General features: G+C 42.9%; 2 protein-coding genes, 1 long non-coding RNA gene and 6 other non-coding genes across 10 annotated transcripts; 3 read left to right on the forward strand and 6 right to left on the reverse strand.

The window, feature by feature from the left end:
* The first annotated feature begins 1,509 nt into the window (after positions 1–1,509).
* Positions 1,510–4,111, forward strand: LOC131699424 (uncharacterized). The gene is made up of 4 exons (XR_009308126.1): positions 1,510–1,896; positions 2,630–2,938; positions 3,091–3,196; positions 3,787–4,111. It is a non-coding gene; the product is annotated as an uncharacterized LOC131699424 (long non-coding RNA).
* A 1,657-nt stretch (positions 4,112–5,768) lies between these two features.
* On the forward strand, positions 5,769–5,841 carry trnav-cac (transfer RNA valine (anticodon CAC)). The gene has a single exon. It is a non-coding gene; the product is annotated as a tRNA-Val (tRNA).
* Positions 5,842–6,232: 391 nt separating this feature from the next.
* Positions 6,233–6,305, forward strand: trnat-cgu (transfer RNA threonine (anticodon CGU)). The gene has a single exon. It is a non-coding gene; the product is annotated as a tRNA-Met (tRNA).
* A 1,329-nt stretch (positions 6,306–7,634) lies between these two features.
* Positions 7,635–7,707, reverse strand: trnav-aac (transfer RNA valine (anticodon AAC)). Its single transcript has one exon. It is a non-coding gene; the product is annotated as a tRNA-Val (tRNA).
* Positions 7,708–8,076: 369 nt separating this feature from the next.
* On the reverse strand, positions 8,077–8,148 carry trnam-cau (transfer RNA methionine (anticodon CAU)). Its single transcript has one exon. It is a non-coding gene; the product is annotated as a tRNA-Met (tRNA).
* Positions 8,149–9,266: 1,118 nt separating this feature from the next.
* LOC117431357 (protein Red-like) lies at positions 9,267–10,912 on the reverse strand. The gene is made up of 6 exons (XM_058996062.1): positions 10,806–10,912; positions 10,538–10,595; positions 10,320–10,405; positions 10,067–10,175; positions 9,789–9,823; positions 9,267–9,530 (listed from the first exon to the last, which is right to left on the reverse strand). Exons 1-6 carry the CDS (start codon positions 10,838–10,840, stop codon positions 9,503–9,505), a joined length of 351 nt encoding a protein of 116 aa, XP_058852045.1. The 5' UTR covers positions 10,841–10,912; the 3' UTR covers positions 9,267–9,502.
* An 849-nt stretch (positions 10,913–11,761) lies between these two features.
* trnam-cau (transfer RNA methionine (anticodon CAU)) lies at positions 11,762–11,834 on the reverse strand. The gene has a single exon. It is a non-coding gene; the product is annotated as a tRNA-Met (tRNA).
* Positions 11,835–12,375: 541 nt separating this feature from the next.
* trnal-uaa (transfer RNA leucine (anticodon UAA)) lies at positions 12,376–12,460 on the reverse strand. Its single transcript has one exon. It is a non-coding gene; the product is annotated as a tRNA-Leu (tRNA).
* An 8,418-nt stretch (positions 12,461–20,878) lies between these two features.
* LOC131699425 (zinc finger protein 446-like) lies at positions 20,879–26,724 on the reverse strand. Of its 2 annotated transcripts, none has more exons than XM_058996063.1 (2): positions 22,189–26,724; positions 20,879–21,145 (listed from the first exon to the last, which is right to left on the reverse strand). In XM_058996063.1, the coding sequence occupies exons 1-2, from the start codon at positions 25,987–25,989 to the stop codon at positions 20,900–20,902; spliced, it is 4,047 nt and encodes a 1,348-aa protein (XP_058852046.1). In that variant the 5' UTR covers positions 25,990–26,724; the 3' UTR covers positions 20,879–20,899. The 2 variants fall into 2 exon arrangements, with proteins under 2 accessions (XP_058852046.1, XP_058852048.1); XM_058996065.1 differs by having other exon boundaries at positions 21,027–21,145; positions 24,984–26,719.
* Between the last annotated feature and the right edge of the window lie 777 nt (positions 26,725–27,501).

The raw sequence follows: 27,501 nt of genomic DNA on the forward strand, positions 1-27,501 counted from the left end.
AAACACCCACTTCCTTAGTTTGAGCAAAAAGGCTGCAGTCTGTAACGGAGATTACTGTGAATAGCACGCCCATTTTCCGAACCAACAATACATACCACAGTTCTATTATTTTACAACACAAGGAAGCCCCGCCGAAACAGGACATCAAAAAATTAGTTAAAACTCATAAATGTTCCTCTCCACGGAAATCTTTAGTAAAATACTCTTTTATTGAGATTTTACATTTTTTTACATTTACACCCATTCGTTTTTTCATTCATTTTACATTTCTTTTAAAGATGACATTCATGCATACAGACATACATTTTGTTTTAAAAGCATTTAAAACACATTTAAAAACACCAAGACAATTGTGCTTTGTACATGGTTAAAACAGACACAGATTAAAATCAACATGAAAAAAACCTGTGCTGTTTTAAAAGTGACTGGAAAAAAAGAACCATCTATAAAAAACCAGTGCTTGTGAGGGCCGGGGAGTGCTCTCTAAAAGTTCAAAAGTGAACATAAAACTATATTACTAAAACAGGGACAGGGGAAAAGGGACAGTGTGTGGAACAGTGAGTTAAAATTCTAAAATTTTAAAACACTTAAAATGTAACTTTTAATAGTTTACATTAAAAATCTTAAAGATACATAAAACAAAACAAAACAAAATCAAATAAAACATTCAACATAAATCAAATAAAAGTCCATAAAACTGAAACAAAAAGACTACATAAAATCTTTAGTAAAAGGCGAAAGATTTATGCGATCTGAAGAGAAACCAGAGTATATTAACATTTGTTAGTGCAGTAAGCAACCTACTCATATTGCTATTGTAACAAGGGACGGTTAGTTTTTTTAGATTTTTTTTTTATTTATTTATTTTTTTAAAGTTTTTTTTAAAACGAGCATTTTAACATCTACGTCTTGAGAAAAACAACCAAAACAGTATACAAGTACTGTATGCTGACATTTATATTTAAATATGATATTTTAAAAGCATACATTACATAAGAGGAAATTAGATTCTGGCAACGTGCATTATGGGTATGCAAATGTGATTCATCCCTGCTAGCGCGGTTTCCACCCAACAGTATTGCTCAACCCAAGGTATTCGTTTTCCAAGTTACCAAAATACGTTTTACTATCAGATCGCTGTATTTTATGGAGTATGGAGGACTATCCATGGCAAAATTAAAAATAAATACATAGAGAAATAAATAAATGAATAAATAAATGTTGAAATATTGATTTATTGCAACATTTATTTGTTCATGCATTTATTTATTTATTTATTTATTTATTCATTCATTCATTCATTCTATGCATTTATTTATTTATTTATTTATTTATTTATTTATTTATTTATTTATTCATCCATCTATTCATTTATTCATCTATTTATTTATTCATTCAGTGGGCGGTATCAAGTACACTATTGGCTGTAGGAAGTTTGTTTCTCCCTGCTCCAGGGAACACAATCGATGCCGATGTGGGCTCGCTAGATCACTGTGTGTTGGAAGGACGTGTATTATTGTGAGCATTTTGTTTTCAGCGCCAGTTGCATTTAGCTAGTAGTTTAATTGTTTTGCTGAGCATTCTCCTTCAATTTGTTCTTAACCGTACTGTGTCTGTTTTAAGTGGGTTAGATTCACAATTTCTGCATGCTATAGTGGTATAGTAATATTTTATAGTTTATATTTTTGTCCCTTTTTGTTTTCAAGGATTTTTCGCCCCATACAGAGGATCGTCTTCAAAAAGACGAACGTTCCCACTCCAGCGCCGTGTTGGTGTTATTACACTCACAACTTCTGCTGTCTAAAACGGAAAACCATTTCCACGGTGCCGACTAGACAGCAGAAAAAGACGAATTGAATGTAGTAGGACTGGGGGAGAAAAGAATCTCCTTTCAAGGTACGTTTATGCAAATATTCTGTCAAAATGAAACGGTTTATTTAATAGTACATATACTGAACATCACAAGAAACGTATCAGTATTATTACACATTTAATTCGGAAAAAACGAGGTATATACATGATGGACATTGACAAAATGTCTACTGCTCAGCAACGGTGGCCACACGCTAGTACTTGCCTGTGAATTTCACAGTACCCTGTCCCTTCATAACTATATACAGTACAATGTCAATTGTTAATCAGCACATTACAATCTTACTGCACCTGCTGTAAAACAGAATTTGTCATTCTAGAGAATGTTATCTAAAAAGTTTCTTTCGATGCTCAGTATATATCACGACTCTAAAATCAGATACAAATAAACCTAATGAGACGGTCTATAATAACAAATAACGCGATGTAGAGTTCAATGCAATGTAACCTGTACCTTCGATATTTTAGACTTTTTATTAAACCACTGCTCAATGCTACTGAAATGTCATCAACCACTATTAGTATCATAAAGCTCCCAAAATCCTTTTAGATGCCACTCAAAGTAAATGTCTGGAATTTAGTTTTGGATTGTTTTGCAGTTAGTGATCCATTCAGCTTTGTGTTGATGCTATACAAAAATAAAACCAATAAAAAACCTATGCCGCTTTAGTAGCAGCAAAATACAAGGTTGTGTATCAGTGTGTAAGACGTTCGCTAGATTCACATTTATTACATTTGTGTTCTTTTTTATGTCAAGGTTGTGACAGCAGCTGTGAAGGATTCAGAAGCCAGTTATTCAAATCTTATCCCAAACTGAGTGAAGGTGGTGGATTTGAACAAATGAAGATTTCAGGATCTACGAGAAGCCGGATCTAGGCTGTTATTCCTTGCCCTAATGAGGGGTACTCAGCAAAATATTTAAGGGACCCAGAAACCCAAATTGTCTGCTGCAATTCATTTTGTAGGTTCCTGGACTGTCCTTATCCACTGGGCCCCTGATGAAGTGCCTCTTTTGTGAGAGACTTTTCTTTCTCAGAAATAGTCACAGTGACAGCTGTAGCAGCAGGTATAGAGTTTTTGTTAATGTAATTGGTCAATGTTAAATACAGTACATTAACTATTTTGAAAGGTTTACTTGCAGTAAAATGAAGAAATTTGCATGTAGTGGGTTTCAGGAAATGTTTATGCTAATGTTGTCTTACAAATTTTTTTTCTCAGTGAAGAAGACAAAAGCATTATACTGCAATTGGCATTAAGCTGGGATCTTCCAGGGGTGACAGAAGAAAATCGGCATTGGCTAATGGACAAACTCCTCCTTCACGCTGTAAGTAGGTTTGTTTCGTGCATATCCATGTTCGGTTTACTCATTGTACTGGTTAGTTGTGTAATTAATTGATAACCTACAGCAGGGGTGGCCAAATCCAGTCATGGAGAGCCCCTATCCAGCAAATTTGTTCAATAAAAGGGAAACTCTTGTGATTGAGGTCTGAAGAGGGAATTTTTAGTTGAAACAATCACTAAAGGACTTCATTTAACAAATTCACCTGCTTAATTCAGCACATTGAAATTCTGACACACTATACACCTCCCAGGTGTGTTACATTTTATTACATGTTGTTCCCTAATTAAGTTTTGAATGCCTGTGGCAGTGTGTTACTGTTTCAGTGTTTTGATAATGTGATTTACTAGTTATATTTCTAATTCTGAAGTTTATATATTTTTTGGTGTAACTGTGAAGCTCATATACTAGTATGTTTTGGTCTACAATATAAAACCCAGCTTGTATAGAGCTTTGAGATGAAGCTTGGTATTGAGCCATTTCAATATTGGAATTGAACAAAAATGGCCAATAAGGTTCAGCAAGAGATCCCCTGCCGTTCATTCATTTATCTATTCATTCTTTTTTTCCTCAAGATGATCCTTGAAAGAATCACCTGGCCCACACTGAATGTGGAGGAAGATGATGATGAGGATGACTGTTCTCTTGAGACTAAATGCCGTATCACAGGTGTAAGAAAGAGCGGTGTCGCCTTTAAGAAATGGCGACGCCATTTGAAAGACTACGCAACCCAGGAACCTTAGCACTAATGGGCAAGGCGGGGTTTCTGGGTATAAAGGGAAGTGGAGCAGGACAGCAGGGGGTGATTTTGGGGAGCACCGCCGGTTTGTCCTGCTGAATAGTTCCCAGAAGGTTAAGAGTGCATTACGTAGTATTGTAAGGTAAAGTGAACGTTTGGTTTCTTTTTTGAACAAGAATTGTGTTTTGTTTAAACCGTGAGCGTTTTCCTCTTGGTGAGGTAGTCTTTTGTTTTGACAAAGTTTAATTTATTTTATGAAACATTGGTAGATAAACGCTGCCTCTCGGTAGTTAATTTAAAACAGTTCCGCAGTTTTCGTGACGATTGGGAACCGTCACAACTGCCGTCTATTTGTGTATGTGTGTTTGACTCGGGACTCGGAGGGAAAGCGCGCATTCATGCGCTGCAGGAACAGCGGGCTGTAACAGAGAGAACTGAGGCAGCAGTCTGGTTTTCTGGACGTGCTTTATTGTGACACACATGAACAACAGTACCCACAGGTGGTGTGGACAGTATGGATATTGTGCTTGAACTCGGAGACACTCCCGTGTTTCCGTGAACGACTGGGACGTCAGCTGCAGGGGTCCTTCCCCACAGCCTGGATACAATTCTTTATCAACAGAGCCCTTCTTCTGGGAGGGCCCATTCCATACTTGCTTACGCTTACCTGTGTTACAGCAAGACTCCAGCAGAGGGAGTCTGCGCTATCCTTGCCTGTGTTGCAGAGATACTCCAGCAGAGGGTGTCTTCTTTGTCCTTACCTGTGTTGCAGAGATACTCCAGCAGAGGGTGTCTTCTTTGTTCTTACCTGTGTTGCAGCAAGACTCCAGCAGAGGGAGTCTGTGCTATCCTTACCTGTGTTGCAGAGACACTCCAGCAGAGGGTGTCTTCTTTGTTCTTACCTGTGTTGCAGCAAGATTCCAGCAGAGGGAGTCTGCGCTATCCTTACCTGTGTTGCAGAGAGACTCCAGCAGAGGGAGTCTGTTCCACCCTTACCAGTGTTGCAGAAATACTCCAGCAGGGGGAAGCCACTTCTGACTTGGAATACAAAGCTACCCCGGCAGGGAAAGCCTACATTGAACTTACCAGCGTACAGAACTACTCCAGCGGAGGGAGGTGGCCTGTACGTAACTGTGGGACTTGTGTAAATATTGTAAATAAAAGTTAGTTGCCTGAACGTTCTTCGTGTCTGTGCCAGTCGGTGGAAGCAGTAATAGAGTATCACGCAGGGGTACTCTAACGGTTTGTTACACTGGCTTCTTCAGGACATTCATGGAAACGGTATAATTTAATCTATTAATCATCGCCATGTGTAATTTTATTTTAACCATCCAACTCATTCTTACCTTATATGAGAAGGGACAACTTCTTATTCTTCATCACTCAAAACAGCATTGGCCACCACTTCATATGTAATATAATAAAAAAGAGGCCGTGGAGAGGGGGGGCGTGACTATGACTAAACGGGCAGTTCTGTAAATAGAAAAAGCTAAATACATAAATGTTAAACTCATTCTTAAAAGTCAGGAGTATGTATGTTATGTGTGTTAGGCGCCCGTGATAACCACTACACTACCTATTCTGCGTCGTTCTGTTTTCAGTCAGTATGTTTTATCTAAAACTCAACTATTTGAAAGTTGAACAGCAAATTAACGCTATTACAGCTATATGGGATAAACAGACATATGGCTTCCCATTGAAAAATATAGACTATTGAAGTGATGATACGCCTGTACTTAGAAAATGAACTAAACACGTGCATCACCATCGACCTGTAGCACTTGCTGTGCTCAGTGCTTGAGCGCTGTCTTCCGTGAAGTTTCCGTAGTGTAGTGGTTATCACGTTCGCCTCACACGCGAAAGGTCCCCGGTTCGAAACCGGGCGGAAACAGCTTTATTTTTTTCTGTATTATTATTTTTTAGTGGTCTCCATGTGTTGCATTTTATTTCCGAACGTTTAAAACCCGCGGGTTAATTATTTTTTTTTTTTTTTTTAAATGCAAGCGTAAATGTATCATAGCGACAGAAAGAGAGAGGTTATGGAATATCTAGACTTCAAGGTGGATCTAGCCAATGTTCTGCTTGCTTGCAGAAAAACATTGCAATGAAGACCAGCTGCCACACCAGAGGAAGAGCACACCAATGCCAGCAAAGGTGTTTTTTTCTGAATAAAAAATAGCAGGATCTTCGGGTCTGAGCAAATCTCAAGATCCCTGCTTTGAAACCATTAGCATTGCATAGATCCCACATTCCTCAATCCTGGAACGGAAAACATTTTCAAGGCCTCGTTAGCGCAGTAGGTAGCGCGTCAGTCTCATAATCTGAAGGTCGTGAGTTCGATCCTCACACGGGGCAGCACTTTTATTCTTGGGTAGGAGTTATTTAAACATAAATACCAAACTCGTTTAAGGCTGGGGTTGCCTTAAAAACTGTCAAAACGTTCTTCATGGTCGTAAATACTTAGATGTCCTTATTATTTTAAAACTGGGTATCAACAAAGCATCTGGACAAATGTAGAACTGCTACAATTTGTATGTGAGCACAGGAATGGACATTAACATGTACGCGCTTACAGTATAAAACGTATCGGGGCTATATTATATATTAAGGGCTTGTATTATTTATGATGTTAAATAAAAACTATATATGTTAGTAAGCTACTGTATGAATAGTGGACCGTGTCACAAGACGTCCTTCCGTAGTGTAGTGGTTATCACGTTCGCCTAACACACAAAAGGTCCCCGGTTGGAAACATTTTTTTTTTTTAAATTATTTAAAATAACAATCCGTTACAAATACATTTTTTTTATACTTCTTAGATCATATTGCATATATCGCAAACTGCAATATACAGTGCATTATTTGTACAGTACTCAAATAAATGCAACCATCAGCCATGCTGTTACAAAAATGCTGCCACGTCTAATAAATATAACTGATTAAAAAAAAAATAATAATAATAAAAATACACACGTGTTTCCAACCGGGAACTTTTCGCGTGTGAAGCGAACGTGATAACAACTACACTACAGAAACATTTAGTAAGACATTATTATTATTATTATTATTATTATTATTATTATTATTATTATTATTATTATTATTATTATTATTATTTATTTCTTAGCAGACGCTATTATCCAGGTTGACTTACAATCGTAAGCAAATACATTTCAAGTGTTACAATACAACTAATACAATAAGAGCAAGAAATACAATAACTTTTGTTCAAGCAAAGTACAAGTGTGACAAACCACAATTCAATAATACAGCAGATAATAGTGATAGTTAATCAGGATATGATTAAATAGTGATAGTTACATCAGGATGTGATTAAATACAAAGTACTACAGGTTAAACACTTGGCAGATTACAGTATTCTGAAGTACAGGATTAAATGCAGTAAAATAGGGGGCAGATAAGAGCAAAATAAAGCACATTTACATGAAGGGTGATAGTGTCCCAGGATACAGAGGAGTTCTACAGGTGCTGTTTGAAGAGGCGAGTCTTAAGGAGGCGCCGGAAAGACATGGAACCCACTTATCAACCACAATCACCTACAAATAGACAATAAGAATTGTACTGTACTGTGCAATTTGCGATACGTGCCGTATAATCTAAGACGTATAAAAAATAAATATATTTGTAATGGGTTGTTATTTTAAAATAAATTACAAAAATTAATGTTTCCGCCCGGTCTCGAACCGGGGACCTTTCGCGTGTTAGGCGAACGTGATAACCACTACACTACGGAAACACATCGTGTCAACCTTCCCTATTCATATAGTATCTTACTAGCACCTTGCTTGAGTGAAGGGAGTACATTATATTGAACTCGTTCTGCAAAGCATTTTTTTATTTAATTTATTGCATAAATGAAAGAACAAGACTTTAATATATAATATAGCCCCGATACGTTTTATAGTATAAGCGCGTATATGTTAATGTCTGTTCCTGTGCTCACATACAAATTGCAGCAGTTCCACATTTGTCCAGATGCTTTGTTGATACTCAGTTTTAAAACAATAAGGACATCTAAGTATTTACGACCATGAACAACGTTCTGACAGCATTTCACATTTTTGGTATTTATGTTTAAATAACTCCTAACCAATAATAAAAGTGCTGCCCCGTGTGAGGATGAACTCACGACCTTCAGATTATGAGACTGACGCGCTACCTACTGCGCTAACGAGGCCTTGAAAACGCTCCCTGGTCCTAGACTGAGAAAGGTGGGATGTTTGTGAACAAGGGACCCTCCACGTGTTAGACAAACGTGATCACCACTACACTAAGGACACATTTAATGAATTTCAGAAACCATGAATTTCAAATACATTGAAATTTGAATACATACAGATAATGTACTGTATATTGCAGTTTGCGATACGTGCATTTTCTGTTGTCCCGGATACAAGTATTACCATTATAACGGACAACTGTATTAAATATAATTGCGCTTTAGATAAAACAGTCTCTCAAACAAGTTTCTAGCTGTTGTAAATATTACATTTTTTAACACTCAGAACTGACACCGATTGTAAAAATGTCAATCGTGTATTTTTATTGATAATATTACAAAATATTTAGTTTACTATCCGCGCATTTCTACAGCTGACATTTGTAATACGAACATATATTATTATTGGCATTTTTTAATTATTGGTGACTATAGGTACCGTACTAGTGAGAATTAAAATAATACTGTAATAAAATTCTTACCTTCAGATGATTGTATTTCGAAATAAACCAAAAGACTTCAAGATTCAATAATCTACCGTCGTTGAAAACGCTCAGTAGTCTTGGTAGTTCTACGAGATCTGATTGGATAATTCCGTCACTTGATTCTTGGTAGCTCTGCGAAATCTGATTGGCTCTTTCCTGGTCCATTTTTGGTAGCGACACGGGCTAAAATTGGTCAAACCTACCAAGATATTACCGAGATTGAACACCGATTTTTGGCTGGGTGGGACGAGGCTGTTGTGCAAGTAAGATATTTATCAAATTTTGACCCGATGAATGATACACAGGATAATCTGGATGTACAGCACTCAAATAAATGCAGCCGTCTGCCATGCTGTTACAAAAATGCAGCCACGTCTAATAAAATATAACTGATTCAATAAAAAAAAGGGATGTTTGTAGTGAATGAAACAACACCACAGTATTCCTCGGTGTAGCAATTCACATGTTCTATGTGGACAATGTTTAAACTAATTACTGTATCAACAGACTGATCATGTTGCAGTGGAAACATCACACTTGATGCTTGATGTTAGAAATTGAGTTGATAAAGAAAAAGGACAGATTTGGTACAGTAACATTTATTCTGTTATTTTTCATAACACAAGATAAAATAGAAAATGAAGGAATTACATATATGCACAGTAAACTAAATGTAAAATATCATCAGTCTACTTAATTTATTCCACATGCTGATGAAAGAAAAAAAAAGTTACACACCTTAAATATAAAGCACTACAAACTTTGTTTTGTTCAAAAAGAACAATTATGAAAATAAAGATGTTAACAGAGATGGGGGGTGGGGGTCTTCAGTATTTTGGTCTCTTCACTTGAACCCTGTAGTAAAATAATTATAGCATTACTGCAGAACAGGGCTTACATTTTTTAAATTATTATTATTATTATTATTATTATTATTATTATTATTATTATTATTATTATTATTATTATTATTATTATTAAGAACATTTATCTGTGCTGCTCTCTTTATAGGAGCAAGAAAAACTTGTTTTTGGAAAAATCATGAAGCACATGAAGTGAAGTAGTTTAAGAAAACAAACAAGCAAATAAATAAATAAATAAATAAATACTAACCCATTTGAATCCATTTTTTTCCTCTTCTCAATAATCTAAAAAAAAAAAAACAAACAACATGTGTGTTACTTCCCACAGCATGGTGGACTGCGACTTGTTACTCTGCCTTAAGCTCATTACTGATGGAAGTCCGGCAACACACTTATTTGGCATGAATATATGCATTTACTCTAAAAAAGCATGTCATATATAAAAATCATTCAGTTGCAGTGCTCTTTTGAAACTAGGACCTTGTCTGAACAACTGGATCTCTACAAAAAAAAAAAAAAAAAACTTACAGCACTGATCTTCTTCCACTTCCGATCCAGCTCGGCCTTCTCATTAGTCTCCTTAAAACGACGGGTTTTCCGCCCCTCTGACATTTTGATGCCGTACTGGAAGGCAGCTCTGCAGAGAGAAAGGGACAATGGGCAATGTTTATACAAATACAACCAAGCACAATACATGACAGCTTGCCAGGTCTTAAATGAAAAGACATGTTGCAGTTCTGTAAATGTGTCTGATCACGCACAGTACTGCCCAAGCACTTACTTGGGCAGAGCCTCCTTGTTATTCATGTAATCACTGTACTCCTGCGTGTCAAAGTCCCAGCGTCCCAGAGGACCCTTCTTGTTACCCTGCCAGGAAGACGAGAGAGACAGCATCAGCTTCATTCAGTGTGGGTGAAAATAAATGACAGCAGGATCTAGAGCTAGACATTCCCTTCCGTTTTTACCTCCTGGCATACGCAACATCTTGCTGAAATTTACCTGATCCAATTTGCTGTAATCAACCTCGTCATCGCTGTCCACAGCCAGGTCGTCCATTCTGTAGAAGAGAGACTCATCAACACAAGTGAAGGAGATGGAGTGCAAGGGTCGGCAGGTTAGTGTTAGATAATCAAAAGGGAAATTTATTTACAAGTATTAACATTTAGCACAGTCCTAATAACTTCTGAGATACTGTGGCTACCTGTATACAGAAAAGGACAGCAAATACATGGGACTGCAGTAATAGATTTCATTTAAGGTCACTTACGTTGCTGGATAGCACTCAGCATAGCTGTTAGACATGCCAAAGAAATCCCCGAGGTGCTTCTTCTCCTCACGCTTGGTTCCTGCAGTACTTGGTGTTAAGGAAAAAACAGCATAGCAGCAATAATAATACATTTCAAAGTCATAGCAACTCTTGCTTGGAAATCGTCTGCATTCATCCCAAGAAGGGGCATAACAAGTGTGTAATTAATACATTCCTCACTCCGGAGGCAAATACAAAATCCAGATGAGCTACCTAAAGCGAACAATACTGTTCCAAATGGGCTGCCCTGTGTTTGAATTGAAATGTACACGTTTTAACCCTCTAAATCCTGGGTAGCTCATTTGGATGAGAAGAAAAGACTGCTCCAAATGGGCCACCCTGTGCTTTAATTAAAATGTACAGGTTTTAACCCTCTAAATCCTGGGTAGCTCATTTGGAGGGGCAGCACAATTAAACTGATAATGGTGATGTGCATTTGGAAGTGCAATGTAGATGTGTCTAAGACAGAAAACAAGGCTCTGTGTGCAGCTTTAGATTGCAGGGTAGGTAGATCATAGACAACATCTTGAGGAACTTATTATTTATTTAGCTAATTACTGTTTTTGTGGCAGAAAAAGAACAACAGAAATCCACGTCTCGTTACACGGTCCACTATTCATACAGTAGCTTACTAACATATATAGTTTTTATTTAACACCATAAATAATACAAGCCCTTAATATATAATATAGCCCCGATACGTTTTATAGTGTAAGCGCGTACATTCCTGTGCTCACATACAAATTGTAGCAGTTCTACATTTGTCCAGATGCTTTGTTGATACCCAGTTTTAAAATAATAAGGACATCTAAGTATTTACGACCATGAAGAACGTTTTGACAGTTTTTAAGGCAACCCCAGCCTTAAACGAGTTTGGTATTTATGTTTAAATAACTCCTACCCAAGAATAAAAGTGCTGCCCCGTGTGAGGATCGAACTCACGACCTTCAGATTATGAGACTGACGCACTACCTACTGCGCTAACGAGGCCTTGAAAATGTTTTCCGTTCCAGGATTGAGGAATGTGGGATCTATGCAATGCTAAAGGTTTCAAAGCAGGGATCTTGAGATTTGCTCAGACCCGAAGATCCTGCTATTTTTTATTCAGAAAAAAACACCTTTGCTGGCATTGGTGTGCTCTTCCTCTGGTGTGGCAGCTGGTCTTCATTGCAATGTTTTTCTGCAAGCAAGCATTGGCTAGATCCACCTTGAAGTCTAGATATTCCATAACCTCTCTCTTTCTGTCGCTATGATACATTAGTAGTAATATTACTATAGCTTATGTCAAAAGTCTAATTTATGACCCTTTTGACCTTTTTTTGACCTTATAGGTATGAATGTATGAATATATAATGAGGGGCGAGGATTTATGAATTCATGAATATATAATGAGGGGGCCGTGGATTTTATATAGGAGTATGGAATATTGGTATTGATATATATATATATATATATATATATATATATATTTAACAAGTGCTTATAAACATTAAATATTTATAAATGTGAAAGAGTATGAAAAAAAAATAATTACTGTTGGTAGGATTTGAACCCACGCTGACAATTAAGTCAAAAGGATCTTAAGTCCTTTGCCTTAACCACTCAGCCACAACAGTCTTTCTTAAAACATTAATAAATAAAAAATAAGTATTCTGCTTACCGGGGGTTTCAGAGAATGAAGGTGGTATGGTGGTTGAGCAAAAGGTTGAACAGATGGAGACTACGATGGGTTTTTGTTTTAAAGGGGCAAGTCTGGGCATGTTTTTTCAGACCTCATAAAAAGGAGGAAAATATTTGGGCAGTTTATTAGAGTGTTACACAAGATGTCTCGTACCGTTGTTAGTTGTTGCTCAGAGAAAGGGGATCTTGAGGATCGGGAAATGTCTGAACTTATAAAAGCCTTTAAAAAAATGCACATTAGCCCTTCCACAGATGCGAAAGAAACCACGGCTTGTAAAAAAGTTTCAAGAGAGAGTCCAAGCAAGGGGCCTACACTGAACTGAACTGAAAACAAACATCAATGAGAGAGAGGGGCGGATGTATTAGGGTAACTCTAAAAACGCCCCTAGGGGCGTCGCCTCAAGGACCACCCATTCATGGATCTCTGATAGGTCATCTCAAAGGATCCCCCACGGTGCCTGAGACGTCAACACCCTCATAGGCCGAAACCTAATCATGGGGAGCATACTAAAGGGGCTCCCCACATGTCCTTTTGAATGAAGGAGTCTGACACCATGGCTTCTGCAAACTTTAGATACTTCTCTGAAAATGCCATTCTTGAACCTTGCGATCTTGAGATGGATTGGACCAGTGAAGAAATGACCCAGCTTATAAAAGACTTTGAAAATGTCCCGCTCCTCAACCCTGCAGAGTCTGACGACGTTGACGGAGTCTTAGGCATCTCTTTTGAAAAAGTATTAAAGATCTCTATGGGGCTCGTGGCTTCTCTATTGGAAGTGATCATTGACCGTGATATGGTGAAAAATTGCCGTGGTTGCGAAATTGACCACCCGAGCCAGCTGAGACACAGCTGCCTTTTTGAAGCGGCCCCCAATTATTTTGATCAACATTTTGAAGAAATACTAGAAAAAATACACGTCCCGTGGCTGAAGCTTCTGGTGGCTAAAGCTCTAGCGTGTTTCAATTTTCATCCATCTTTGACAAAACTTCAGAAACTGGTGGAAGATATTTTAACAGAGCTAAGACCTGAACACAGCATTAGACGTAAACTGATTCATCTACAAGAAACCCTGGATGACAAGACCCGAGACATTGTTAACAAAATAACCAAAGCTTTCTACCATCGCAGTTTTACAAACCCTCGTGCGCCATTAGCATATTACGGGGCCTGTGACTTTGAAAATGGGGAACGTCCAGACTCCAGCAAAACTGAGGAAAACCCTGGAGGGGCTGCTGTTTGAGTTAATAGCTGAGAAAGTGGCTTGTAAGAGACTCTTTCAAAACCTGATCCCCGTAAATGTACAAATGTTCAGCAATTTAAAAAGTGTAACTGATTTAATCCGTAAAGATATTGATACTAAAGAATGGTCAGAGTTGGTAAATACACATGTAAAACACTGTAAACCCTTAAATGCATTTTTAATGAATATATTACTGTCACAAAGACGGCCAGAGTGGGTGGCGTCAGACCGGAAGTAGGAAGGAATTCAAACAAAGACAGTGGTTGTGATGATGAGCTGAGTGCAATGGCTGCACTCAGCGTTTATTAACAAAATAAAAAGGTTTAACAGTACAAAAACAGGACACGGCACTTGACGCCAAAATAAACAGACAGACAAAACGACTAAACACTTAACAAACGGTGCACGGAGACAAACAAACACGGTGAGTACAAAACACTTATAATTATTCTTATCACTTATTTTAACTCCTTTCTCTCTCACCCGTTCTCCTCTTCCGAACACCCAACCCTGAGTGCAAGAAATGTGCGTCTATATATACTATTGTGCTGGGATTCAATTACTAATTAATTATTCACTTGAATCCCAGCACGTGAATTAATTCTGTGCAACCCCGTGCTCACATATTACATTTAACCAGCACGTGAAGTGATTTGTGCTCTCCTCGTGCCTAAATACAAATCTACACTTTTTAAATACACGTGAAACACAGACCCGTTTATATCCCGTGTACCAATGACTATACACCAACATTTACACACGCAACATACAACACATAACACAAATGCACACAGGGGCGGGGCGCATTGCCACATATACCCCCCCTTGTGCGCAGCACACATGGCCTCAACGGCCACCTCCCCCCTTAAAAACCCAGCAGTCCAGGACAAAGTCTCGGGCTGGGAAGGGAGGCTTCAGTGGGCCCATGGCTGGCCATGCTGTCAGCACCCCTGCCGGTAGTGGAACGGCTGACCGCCTGTTGGTCCACTTCTGCAGCGAAACTGCTGCTGGGGAAAGTGGTCTCCTGACCTCTCCCCCTGTCTTTGTAGCCGGTAGCTCCCTTTGGTGGGGCTCCGACCACAGTACTGCCGGCAGCGAAGAAGCTGCAGTGGGAGCAGGTCTCCGGACCTCCCCCACGATCTCCGGCAGCGAAACTGCTGCAGTGGGAGCAGGTCTCCGGACCTCCCCCACGATCTCCGGCAGCAAAACTGCTGCAGTGGGAGCAGGTCTCCGGACCTCCCCCACGATCTCCGGCAGCGAAACTGCTGCAGTGGGAGCAGGTCTCCAGACCTCCCCCACGATCTCCGGCAGCGAAACTGCTGCAGTGGGAGCAGGTCTCCTGACCTCCCCCACGATCTCCGGCAGCGAAACTGCTGCTGGGGTTGGTGGTCTCCAGACCTCCTCCCCCTTCTTTGTGGCCGACAGCTCCCCTTTCTGGGGCTCCGGCAACCGTACTCCCCGTGGTGGAAGTACGGGAAGCAGAGACAGCTCCTGCTGTTCTGCTTCTGGCGGTGGTGGAGGCAGAGGCAGCTCCTGCTCCTCTGCTCCTGGAAGTGGCAGAGGCAGCTCCTGCTCCTCTGCTCCTTCCGGTGGTGGTGGCTGAGGCAGAGGCAGCTCCTGCTCCTCTGCTCCTTGCGGTGGTGGTGGCAGAGGCAGCTCCAGCTCCTCTGCTCCTGGCGGTGGTGGAGGCAGAGGCAGCTCCAGCTCCTCTGCTCCTGGTGGAGGTGGAACCAGCAGGTATTCACCCTCTGCTGGTGGAGGTGGGAGGGGCAAGCAGTCCTCCCACTGCGGTGGAGGTGGAACCAGCAGGGATTCTCCCTCTGCTGGCAGCTTGGGTCCTAGGGCTGTGGAAGCCCCGACTTCCCTCTCTTCGGGCTGTGGACGCACCGACACCTCCCTTTTGGGCTGTGGACGCCCCGACTCCTCCCTGTTGGGCTGTGGACGCACCGACTCCTCCCTGTTGGGCTGTGGACGCACCGACTCCTCCCTGTTGGGCTGTGGACGCACCGACTCCTCCCTTTTGGGCTGTGGACGTTCGGGCTCCCCCCACTCAGGCGTAGGACGTTCGGGCTCCTCCCACTCAGGCGTAGGACGTTCGGGCTCCTCCCACTCAGGCGTAGGACGTTCGGGCTCCTCCCACTCGGGCTGTGGACGCTCAGGCTCCTCCCACTCGGGCTGTGGACGCTCAGGCTCCTCCCACTCGGGCTGTGGACACTCAGGCTCCTCCCACTCGGGCTGTGGACGCTCAGGCTCCTCCCACTCGGGCTGTGGACGCTCAGGCTCCTCCCACTCTGGCTGTGGACGCTCAGGCTCCTCCCGCTCAGGTACTGGAGAGGGCAGCGACTGCTCCTCTCCCTCTTGCTCACTGGAAGGCATCCCTCCCATGTCTGCAGCTAGGTACCCCAGCACCACCATGGTGAGGTCACGAACGGATGCTGGGTTGTGCTGTTGCTCCCAGTCCTCCCATCGTTTCCCATCTCGCATCTGCAGTGCGTGAATAACCCAGGGGAGGTCACTGGCGAAGTTCCCCTCGGGGTGCACCAGCCAGTCCCATATTTCCCGGGACGGTGGGGAACCCGGTGGCAGTGGGGGTAGAGGGGTGGCTACTGCCCCGTCGTGGCTGTCCTCCTCCCAGCCCGGCATGCAGGATGAGGGCTGCAGCTGTTGTTGCTGCTGCTGCTTCTGCTGCTTCCTGCAGCTCTTTCTTCCCATCCTCGCTTTACTATTTTTTTTTTTTTTTTTTTTTCACAGAACCCCCTCTCCTGGTCTGACGCTTGGAGGCGCTATTATCCCACGATGACACCACGTGTCACAAAGACGGCCAGAGTGGGTGGTGTCAGACCAGAAACAGGAACACAAACGACAGAGAAATGTGGTTTGGTATAAGCTGGGCGCGTGATCGCGCTCAGCATTTAATAAACAGAAAATAAAAGGTTTTAAACCCCAAAACACGGGACACGGCACTTGACGCCAAAATAAACAGACAGACAAAACGACTAAACACTTAACAAACGGTGCACGGAGACAAACAAACACGGTGAGTACAAAACACTTATAATTATTCTTATCACTTATTTTAACTCCTTTCTCTCTCACCCGTTCTCCTCTTCCGAACACCCAACCCTGAGTGCAAGAAATGTGCGTCTATATATACTATTGTGCTGGGATTCAATTACTAATTAATTATTCACTTGAATCCCAGCACGTGAATTAATTCTGTGCAACCCCGTGCTCACATATTACATTTAACCAGCACGTGAAGTGATTTGTGCTCTCCTCGTGCCTAAATACAAATCTACACTTTTTAAATACACGTGAAACACAGACCCGTTTATATCCCGTGTACCAATGACTATACACCAACATTTACACACGCAACATACAACACATAACACAAATGCACACAGGGGCGGGGCGCATTGCCACAATTACCTAAAATGTTTGATGAAATAGAAGATTGCAAATGCACACATATCATTGTTTTGTATGCTTATGTGACTGATGTATGTTTTTATAACTTGGCAAGGTTTTTAAGAGATGAAGATATATCGATAGTTGTGCAAAATGTCGTGGATTATTTAGTGACTAATCATGAATGTTTGTGTAAAAACTTTATAGCTCTTCTAAAATGTCCTAATCTTCTTGATAAACTGTGAATAAAACTTTTGAACTTCCCACATGTCTCTGAGGTGTTATGATAACCTTTGAATAAAAACTTTTTGAAAGTCATATTGGTCGCAGTTGTGTTATTTTGGTTAAAGATGACACATCAGCGTATGAAAAAAATATACTACGATCCCTCAAATCCTGGAGGTTTAGGGGGTTTACAGACTCTTCAAAGAGCTCTGAGGTCTGATGGGCCTAAAGTCTCTGAGAGGGTCTTAACTGCCTTTTTATCAGAGCAAGACTCATATACGTTGCATAAGCCCTCTAAAATAAACTTTAAAAGAAACACCGTATTTGTATCTAATATCGACACACAGTGGCAAGCTGATTTAGTGGATATGTCTAGCTTGTCAAAAGAAAATGGAGGTTATAAGTACATGTTAACATGTATAGATATCTTATCCAAATATGCATGGGTCTTACCTTTGAAAAATAAGTCATCTACGACTGTGACAGAGGCGTTCAAGAGGATCATCAGCGCTGGTAGGAAACCTAAAAAACTACAAACTGATAAAGGGGCCGAATTTCTAAACAAAGCATTTCAGCACATGCTAAAAAAACCATAATATTCTACACTTTACCACGGGGAATGAACTAAAAGCATCTATTGTTGAGAGATACAACAGGACTCTTAAATAAAAAATGTGGAAATATTTCACCGCTTTTAACACGCACAAGTATATGGATAAACTACAAGAAATGGTACAGGCTTATAACAACTCCTTCCACCGTAGTATTCAAATGAAACCTTCAGAAGTTAATGAAGATAATTCATTTAAAGTGTTTAAAACTTTATACTCCAAGAAGAAAAGCCCTAAACATATAAAGTTTAAGTTTGCCGCTGGTGACAGCGTAAGAATTTCAAAGTTAAGAGCTCCCTTTATAAAAGGTTATGAACAGACGTTTACATCAGAGATTTTTACTATAACAGAATGTATACCAAGATTTCCACCGGTGTATAAACTATGTGATTACGATGAAGAGCCTATAATGGGCACCTTTTATGAACCAGAATTGCAGAAAATAAATGTTAAGACTGATACGCTGTTTAGGATAGAGAAGATAGTTGCCGAGAAAAAGGAAAATGGCAAAAAGTCTTATCTCATAAAATGGGCCGGTTGGCCTGAAAAATTTAACAGTTGGGTCGCTGAGCATCAGGTGGTGGATCTAAAGAGTTAACAAGAACTGACTGTATTTAATTACACTTAAAACATTATTCATGATGTCTCAAGACTCTTTTTATGTAACTCTGCCTGGTAACGCTTCACAGGAGGTTTTCCCTAAAAACGCAATATCCAATTTTACTATCAAATTGGTTAAAACACTGAATCTACCGGGAAAATGGGAAGTTTGCTTAGCAGAGATTCAATATCCCCATACCTGGTATAATATAAGCCTTAAAGACAGCACTTTTATTACTTATGATATAGAAAAAGTGGTCAAACGTGATTATACTATACCAAAAGGATATTATGAGACCCTTCAGGATGTAATAACAGCTATGAACGATGCCATGCTCGGAAAAGGACTAGATCAGAAAGGTGACAAAGCTCCCGATGAACAATATAAAAATGATGTGAAATTAGTCTATAAACCTATAGAAAGACGAATTTATATAAAAAGTACTACACCATATATGTTTTATGCCAAAGAACATCTCAGACAAATGTTGGGGTTTCGAGAAACTATGAAGGGTGAAACTATTGAACTATTGGGCCCTATTGAGGCTAAAGTGTATAGTGCTCATTTGAGGACTCTCTACCCAGCCGATATCAGAGCGGGATTTTATACCCTGTATGTCTATACTGATATCATTACACATCAAGCCGTTGGAGATAGTTACGTGCCTCTTCTAAGATGCGTCCCTATTAAAGGCCAAAACAAAGATATAATCACGGTAACTTACGACAGACCTCATTACGTGCCCCTCAGCAAGACCAACTTTGACACGTTAACTATACAAATTAAGACGGACCAAAACAAGTTAGTGCCATTCCGTTTTGGGAAGGTTGTAGTGAAGTTGCATTTCCGACCTGTAAAGCCTCTTTTTTACACATAATTGAAAATGGGCCCTAATGGATATGTCAATCCTTATGTTAATTATTACAAAAATCAAGCTGGTAATGGTTTGCCTGGATTTTCTGGAGCTCCAGTAATGTACGGAGCTGGTATAGGGGGTATTTTTAGAAGTCTTTTCAGAAAAGCTTTACCGTTACTTAGAAGGGGTTTTGAAATAGTTAAACCTCTTTTTAAATCAGCAGCTAAAAATATTGTTAGTGACGTAGTGTCAAATGTCCTAACAAGTCATAACCCTCATAGCCATAACAAGAGCCAGTCAGGGGAGGGATTGATGGTGATGTCCCGAGGATACAAGAGAAAACGTGGCAAACCCCCAGGATCTCGCTATCATCCACACAAAAAGGCTAAACCAGCTACATTGAGGTCATTTAGTAGCGGTAACCGGAGAAGGAGTAAGAAACCAAAGACCCACAGAACAGCGAAAAAGAGAAACATCTTTTAAATCATGACGCTGGTACATCATATGTCTCAAGAATGTGTGAAATCAGAATTGGATCTGTTTACTATACCTTATACCCAGACAAGTATTGAAAAAAACCTTTATGTGGAAATTCCCCCCCTGTCTGCCTTGTCTGACACGGCCCCCATCGAATTTTACATAGCGGGAAATGGGGAAGATTATCTTGATTTGAATAATACTCTTTTAAGACTTTCATGCAAAATTACTAGGGCTGATGGCGCCGATTTAGTTGGAGGCAGTATAGTTGGTATTATCAATTACCCTGTAGCTACCATGTTTTCACAAGTGGATGTAACTTTAGGAAATCGCTTAATTAGTCAAAGCAGTAATACTTATCCTTACAGGAGCATTATAGAAGCAATGCTAAACTTTAGTAAGGACACTCTAGAATCACAGTTCACTGCCGGCTTGTTTTACAAAGATACCCCAGGACATATGGATGAGACTGATCCTGCAGGGGCTAATGAAGGTCTAGTTAAACGGCATGCGTTTACCAGAATGAGTCATACTGTTGAACTTTTAGGACCTCTGCATGCGGATATATTTTTTCAAGAGAAACTCATGCTGAATGGGATTGATCTGAAAATTAAAATGGTGAGGGCCAATGACACTTTTTGTTTAATGTCTGATGCCGCAGAAGAGTTCAAACTTAAAATTTGAGAGGCCTCTCTCTATATTAAAAAAGTAAAAGTGTCCCCTGAGGTCAGAATTGCCCAAGCTCAGGCCTTGATGACCTCTAATGCCCGATATCCTATTGATAGAGTGTCTATGAAAGTTTTTAGTATTCCTAGAGGGAGTAGGGTATGTAATCAGGAGAATTTGTTTCTGGGGCAGTGTGGCAAAGTGGTTAGTAAGGGGAACAGGTGTAGCGGTGATGCGGTGCAGGAGTGACAGGCAGACAACGGTAATCCAGTGACAAATGTTTTTATTTATTTTAAATCCTGGTCTAGCGACCGTAAATAATAAGCCCCGGCAATACACAACGATGTGTAGAGCGCGGGGATGAAACGACAGGTTACAGTCCTGAATAACAAAACAAAAACACGTTCACCCGTCCCGGGTGCGTGCAGTCGTGCTGGTGGTGAATGAATACACTTTTTATTCGGTGACAGTTGTGAGGTGGTGATCCGGTTTGTGCTGGCCCACGGCGACAGCTCCGGATGTGCTTTAGCTGTCTGGTGGTTTCAAAACACAGACAGTTATTGTACAGCAATAAACAAACAAAAACACACACACACTCAACTCTTTACAGAGTAATACAGTACTTCACTCTATACCGTCCTTCTCGGTCCTTGGCTTAACCCAAACGAAGGAAAAGAACAGCGTTACCCTGGCCCCTATATGTAATCCCGCATGATATCTAGGTAAACGGTTGCAGCTGCCTTATTACTTGCAGCTGCCCCTTGTTTACCTGTCAAATCAATACGGTCTTACAACAGAGTCTCGCTTCCTTCCAGGCTGACCCACTTTCCGGTCCCGGAAACGAACTGTCAGGCCAGCCCTTCCAGATACTTCTCCTCCCGTTCTTTAGCGCCCTCACTGGTCGGGAGGAAGATTTATCACCAGAACTCATTGTATTTCTGTCACATATCACACCGCTCAGAGTGGAGCCGAAGGAACACTCGGCTAAATCTACCTTTCCCATTGCTCCCCCCTCCCGGGAAAAATAATCCGCATTTTGGTGGTCTTTCCCCGCACGGTGTACCATATGGTACATGAAGGGCTGCAATGCCAGATACCACCGAGTTATCCGGGCATTGCTGTCCTTCATGGTGCTTAACCACTGGAGTGGGGCGTGGTCTGTGACAAGATCAAATGAGTGTCCCAGCAGGTAGTATCGTAAAGAGTGAGTAGCCCATTTAATGGCCAAACACTCTTTTTCGACTACGGAGTAGTTACGCTCCCGAGGTAACATTTTTTTGCTCAGGTACAATATCGGGTGTTCTACTCCAGCTACTTTTTGGGACAAGACTGCACCCAAACCTACATCCGAGGCGTCGGTGTGGAGGATGAATCTCTTGGTGAAATCTGGGGTAATAAGAGTGGGGGCCTGGCAAAGTTTACGCTTAATCGTATCAAACGCCCCCTGACACTCAGCTGACCATTTAATTAAATTTGGAGCACTCTTTTTGGTGAGGTCGACTAACGGGTTAACCACTGTGGCGTACTCGGGGATGAAGCGGCGGTAATAACCGGCTAAGCCCAGTAGTGACCTCACCTGAGTCTTGGTTTTGGGGATCGCTGCATCAACCAAAGCCTGGATTTTGGTGACCACAGGTTTCACCCTTCCATTTCCCATTACAAATCCCAAATATTGAGTCTCTGTCTTGGCAAACGCACATTTTCTCAAGTTAGCTGTCAGCCGGGCTGCCCTTAGAGACTGAAGAACGGCTGCAACCCTAGCCAAATGCTCTCGCCAGGTGGAGCTGTAAATCACCACGTCATCAATATACGCTGCTGCATATTCATGATGTGGGCGTAAAACCTGGTCCATCAGTCTCTGAAAGGCAGCGGGCGCACCATGTAGCCCAAACGGCATGGTTTTAAAGTGGAACAGCCCCTCTGGTGTTGAAAATGCGGTTTTCTCTCTGGAGCTGCGGGTTAGAGGGATTTGCCAGTATCCCTTCGTCAGGTCCAGAGTGGAAATAAACCTCGCTTTTCCCAGTCTGTCTAAAAGTTCGTCGACCCGAGGCATGGGATACGCATCGAACTTGGCAATAGCATTCACCTTTCTGAAATCTACGCAGAAGCGGTTGGTGCCGTCCTTCTTAGCCACTATTACAATAGGACTGCACCACTCGCTCCTGGAAGGTTCAATCACTCCAAGCTCGAGCATATCCCGTACCTCTTTGCGAACGCCACTTCGTCGACTTTCCGGGATCCGGTACGGTCTCTCTCGCACTGTGACACCTGGGGGAGAGATAATGTCATATTCAACTAAGTTCGTCCTGCCGGGCACATCAGAAAAAACATCGCTGAACTCCTCAATAAGCTTACGCAGCTCTCTTTGCTGATCCGGAACTAATTGTTCCCCCATTGAAATCGCTCTTGTGCTCGGGGTCTCTGGACAGGGACCTAAATCATCCTCCATATTGCCTGGGGCTATAAATAAGACCTCTCTTGCCTGCCAGGGCTTCAACAAATTAATGTGGTAAATTTCACGTTCATTCCGGCGATCGGGCTGTCTAATTTCATAATTTACTTTCCCTATAGCCCGAATCACCTCATACGGCCCCTGCCATTTAGCACACAGTTTTGACTCTGATGAGGGAAGTAGCAGCATTACCTTGTCCCCTGGTCGAAAGGTTCGAATCCGTGCATTTTTGTTATAATGCTGCTCTTGTCGGTGCTGAGCCGATCTGAGGTTGTCTTGGGCCAAACGACCGACCAAATCCAGGCGATCTCGGAGTAGGAGCACATACTTCACTACATTTTTAGACGAGCCTTTGTGCTCCTCCCACCCCTCTCTCAGCAGGTCGAGAATGCCGCGAGGCTGCCGGCCGTACAGGAGCTCAAAGGGGGAGAACCCCGTTGAACTCTGCGGCACTTCTCTCACTGCAAAAAGGAGGTAGGGGAGAAGTGATGCCCAATGTTTCTGCTCTTGTGTCACAAATCGCCTCAGCATCGACTTTAAGGTCTGATTAAAACGTTCCACCAGACCGTCCGATTGTGGATGATAAACGGACGTCCTGATGGGACGTATTTTTAATATTTTGTACACCTGCTGTAACGTATTGGACAAAAAGTTAGTTCCGTGATCGGTCAAAATCTCCTTGGGGATCCCTACTCTGGCCATAATCTGTGCTAACTCGGTGGCTATTGCAGCGGCACTAGTGGACCTCAATGGAACTGCCTCCGGGTATCGCGTTGCATAATCCACCACTACTAAAATGTGCGTATACCCGGAGTCAGAAGGTAGCAAAGGGCCGACTATGTCCATTGCAATGCGCTCGAAAGGAGTGGAAATAATCGGCAGTGGGACCAAAGGGGCGGGGCGCACTCGACCCGGCGCTACTCGCTGGCAGTCTGGGCAGGTGGCTACATATCTCGACACATCAGTATGAAGACCTACCCAATAGAATCGAGCCAATATCCGTTCCCTCGTCTTCTCGGCTCCGAGGTGCCCCGCAAAAGGGATATCATGCGCCAGCCTCATGACCTCGGTCCGACAAGACGGGGGAACCAACAATTGTGTTACAGGCTGTCCTGTGCCCGCGGCTAGGTTTACCCTATATAGTAATTGCCCCTTGATACTGAAATGTGGATATACTAGCGCCCCAGCGCCGTCAACATCCTTACCTTCAATGGACCGGACCTGCCCCCAAGCGTGCACCAGTGACGGGTCGTTTTGTTGGCCCCACACTAGGTCCGCGCTTGAGTACCACGGGTCCGGTACATTGAGAGGGGCTGGAATAACCTCTGCTCTAGTCGGTCCAGTAACCTCGCTCTCTCGGTCACACTGCGTTCCCACTCCCTTCGACTGGCGTTTGTTACCATTGCAGCACTCTCCCACCAGACCCCAGCCTTGTCTCACAAATGCTCCCTCCCATTTCGCGGTCCGTCTCTCCTTATTTGTTTTTCTAGGACGGAAAAGAGGGGAAAACATTTCAGTGTGAAAAGGAAACACATCACCAATTCGTTCCTCTTTTTTTTTTTTTTCTGCCACGTTTACGTGTGTGGCTGAGACTGCCATTGTTTGCATCAATTCTTTGAATTTTGGCCAGTCTCGACCCAGAATAACTGGGTGTGGCAACCTTTCCGCCACCCCGACTACAAGGTGACGTTTTATCGGTCCTACCGATAAATATACTTTTAATGTGGGGTATGCCGCCGTGTCTCCATGGATACAGGAGATGGCCACCTGACCTCGTGGCCGCCACGACACACCGCCCAGGAGAGCTGTCCTAATCAAGGTTTGCTCACACCCTGTGTCCACTAATGCGTGGGTTTTCACATTCCCTAACACAACATTAATCAAACAAGGCCCCTCCCGACCATATTCCCCACGCTTACCAGTTTCAGGTGCCCAATTGCACGCGGCCACGTCACACTCCATGGCAGCGGGGCATGACCTGGCCAGATGTCCCGGCTGGTGGCACCTAAAACAGATAGGAGGGACAGAGGGGGCATAGGTCAGAAATCTGTCCCGCTGCTGGTATGGCAACGGGGCAGGGGCAGCACCTCTACCCCAGCTGGGGGCCAACCTTGGTCTCCATGGGGGGGAGGCAAGGGGGCCCAATGGGGTCGGTGCTCTGGGAGGTCTGGGTCCCTGGAACGTGGGGGGTGGTGGTGGTGGTGTTGGAGGAGAGGGAGGGAGAGGTCTGCTGCTCCGAAGGGCAGGGGCCGACAGGATCCCGATCCGGGCAGAGGTCAGGGAGTCCTCGAAGTCTTCGGCCAGTTTGACCGCCTCCTCCAGGGTGTCGGGGTTGTGGCGCCGTATCCACGCCTGGGTTTCGGCGCCGACCACATGGCAGAATTGCTCTACCACAATGGCTTCCCCCATCTGCTGGGCGGTCTTCTTCCCGGGGGTCAGCCAATGCACCATGTGGTCGCACAACCGCTCTGCAACCACCCTGGGGCGTGTCTCCGGGGCTCTCCGGTACTCCCTAAATCGCGCCCGGTGGGTCTCCGTGGTGATGTTCAGCCGGCGGAGGATAGCCTGCTTGACCAAGTCATAATCGGTGGCGTGATGGTCGCTCATGGCTTGGTAGGCTGCCTGAGCCTCCCCAATCAGGCAGGGTCCCAACTGGCTGGCCCAGAACTCCCGCGGCCAAGCCGCCGCGGTAGCCAGCCGCTCGAACGCCACCAAATACGCCTCCGGGTCATCCTCCGCCGACATCTTCATTGCCCGTGCCTTCGGGGGCGACATCAGCGGTGTTGTGGTAGGGGTCGTCGCTGCAGCAACGGCCAGCCCTACCCGTTCAATGAGCGCCGTGTAGCGCTCCTCCCTCCTTCTCTCCTCTGCGTCGCGCCTGCTCTCCAGCGCCTGCAGCAGCTCCGCCAGTGCGTTGCGGTCCATGATCCCACTTCTGACACCACGTGTGGCAAAGTGGTTAGTAAGGGGAACAGGTGTAGCGGTGATGCGGTGCAGGAGTGACAGGCAGACAACGGTAATCCAGTGACAAATGTTTTTATTTATTTTAAATCCTGGTCTAGCGACCGTAAATAATAAGCCCCGGCAATACACAACGATGTGTAGAGCGCGGGGATGAAACGACAGGTTACAGTCCTGAATAACAAAACAAAAACACGTTCACCCGTCCCGGGTGCGTGCAGTCGTGCTGGTGGTGAATGAATACACTTTTTATTCGGTGACAGTTGTGAGGTGGTGATCCGGTTTGTGCTGGCCCACGGCGACAGCTCCGGATGTGCTTTAGCTGTCTGGTGGTTTCAAAACACAGACAGTTATTGTACAGCAATAAACAAACAAAAACACACACACACTCAACTCTTTACAGAGTAATACAGTACTTCATACTATACCGTCCTTCTCGGTCCTTGGCTTAACCCAAACGAAGGAAAAGAACAGCGTTACCCTGGCCCCTATATGTAATCCCGCATGATATCTAGGTAAACGGTTGCAGCTGCCTTATTACTTGCAGCTGCCCCTTGTTTACCTGTCAAATCAATACGGTCTTACAACAGAGTCTCGCTTCCTTCCAGGCTGACCCACTTTCCGGTCCCGGAAACGAACTGTCAGGCCAGCCCTTCCAGATACTTCTCCTCCCGTTCTTTAGCGCCCTCACAGGTCGGGAGGAAGATTTATCACCAGAACTCATTGTATTTCTGTCACAGGCAGTTACCAAAGTTTGTGGTTATTGGTTTAACAGATAATGACGCATTTAGTGGTTCCTACGCTAAAAACCCATTTAACTTTAAACACTATGCTGGGAACTTTATAGCTATGTACGTCGATGGTGAACAAGTCCCCTCAAAACCTTTACAACCCCACTATACAGCAAGACACAACCCCGTCAGGGAATATTACAGTCTAATACAAGCCACGGGTAGACATCTCAAAGACAAACCGCTGATAATTGATAGGTCAGACTTTATTAGAGGCTATACGCTCTTTGCATTTGATTTGACCCCTGATCAAGAATGTGGAGATCATTTTTTCTTAGTGAAAAATGGTAATATGCGCCTTGAAATGCGTTTTGCCAATGCTCTGCCAGAGACGGTGAATATGATTGTATATGCTGTTTTTGAGAACGTGATTGAGGTTTCCCACCAAAGAGCTGTTCTCTTTGATTACTGAAAAGTTTGATACAACATTGATCCTTTTAAAAATGAATACCACGCAGCTTACAGCGCTGCTATCCAGCAACCCATTGACTGCAAAGTATTTTTATGGGATTCTAGCTAGTGATCAACTACCTAAAGGAAAAATAAAAAAACTGCCGGCGATACTCATTGTCAACACGGACCCCCAGAATTATCCTAGAGAACACTGGCTAGGGATTTATCTAAAAGAAAAGGGACAGGGAGAGTTTTTTGATTCTTACGGAAACCCTCCAGATTTTATTTATTT

The sequence above is a fragment of the Acipenser ruthenus genome, chromosome 22 (assembly GCF_902713425.1).
Source record: "Acipenser ruthenus chromosome 22, fAciRut3.2 maternal haplotype, whole genome shotgun sequence".
Lineage (NCBI taxonomy): Eukaryota > Metazoa > Chordata > Actinopteri > Acipenseriformes > Acipenseridae > Acipenser > Acipenser ruthenus.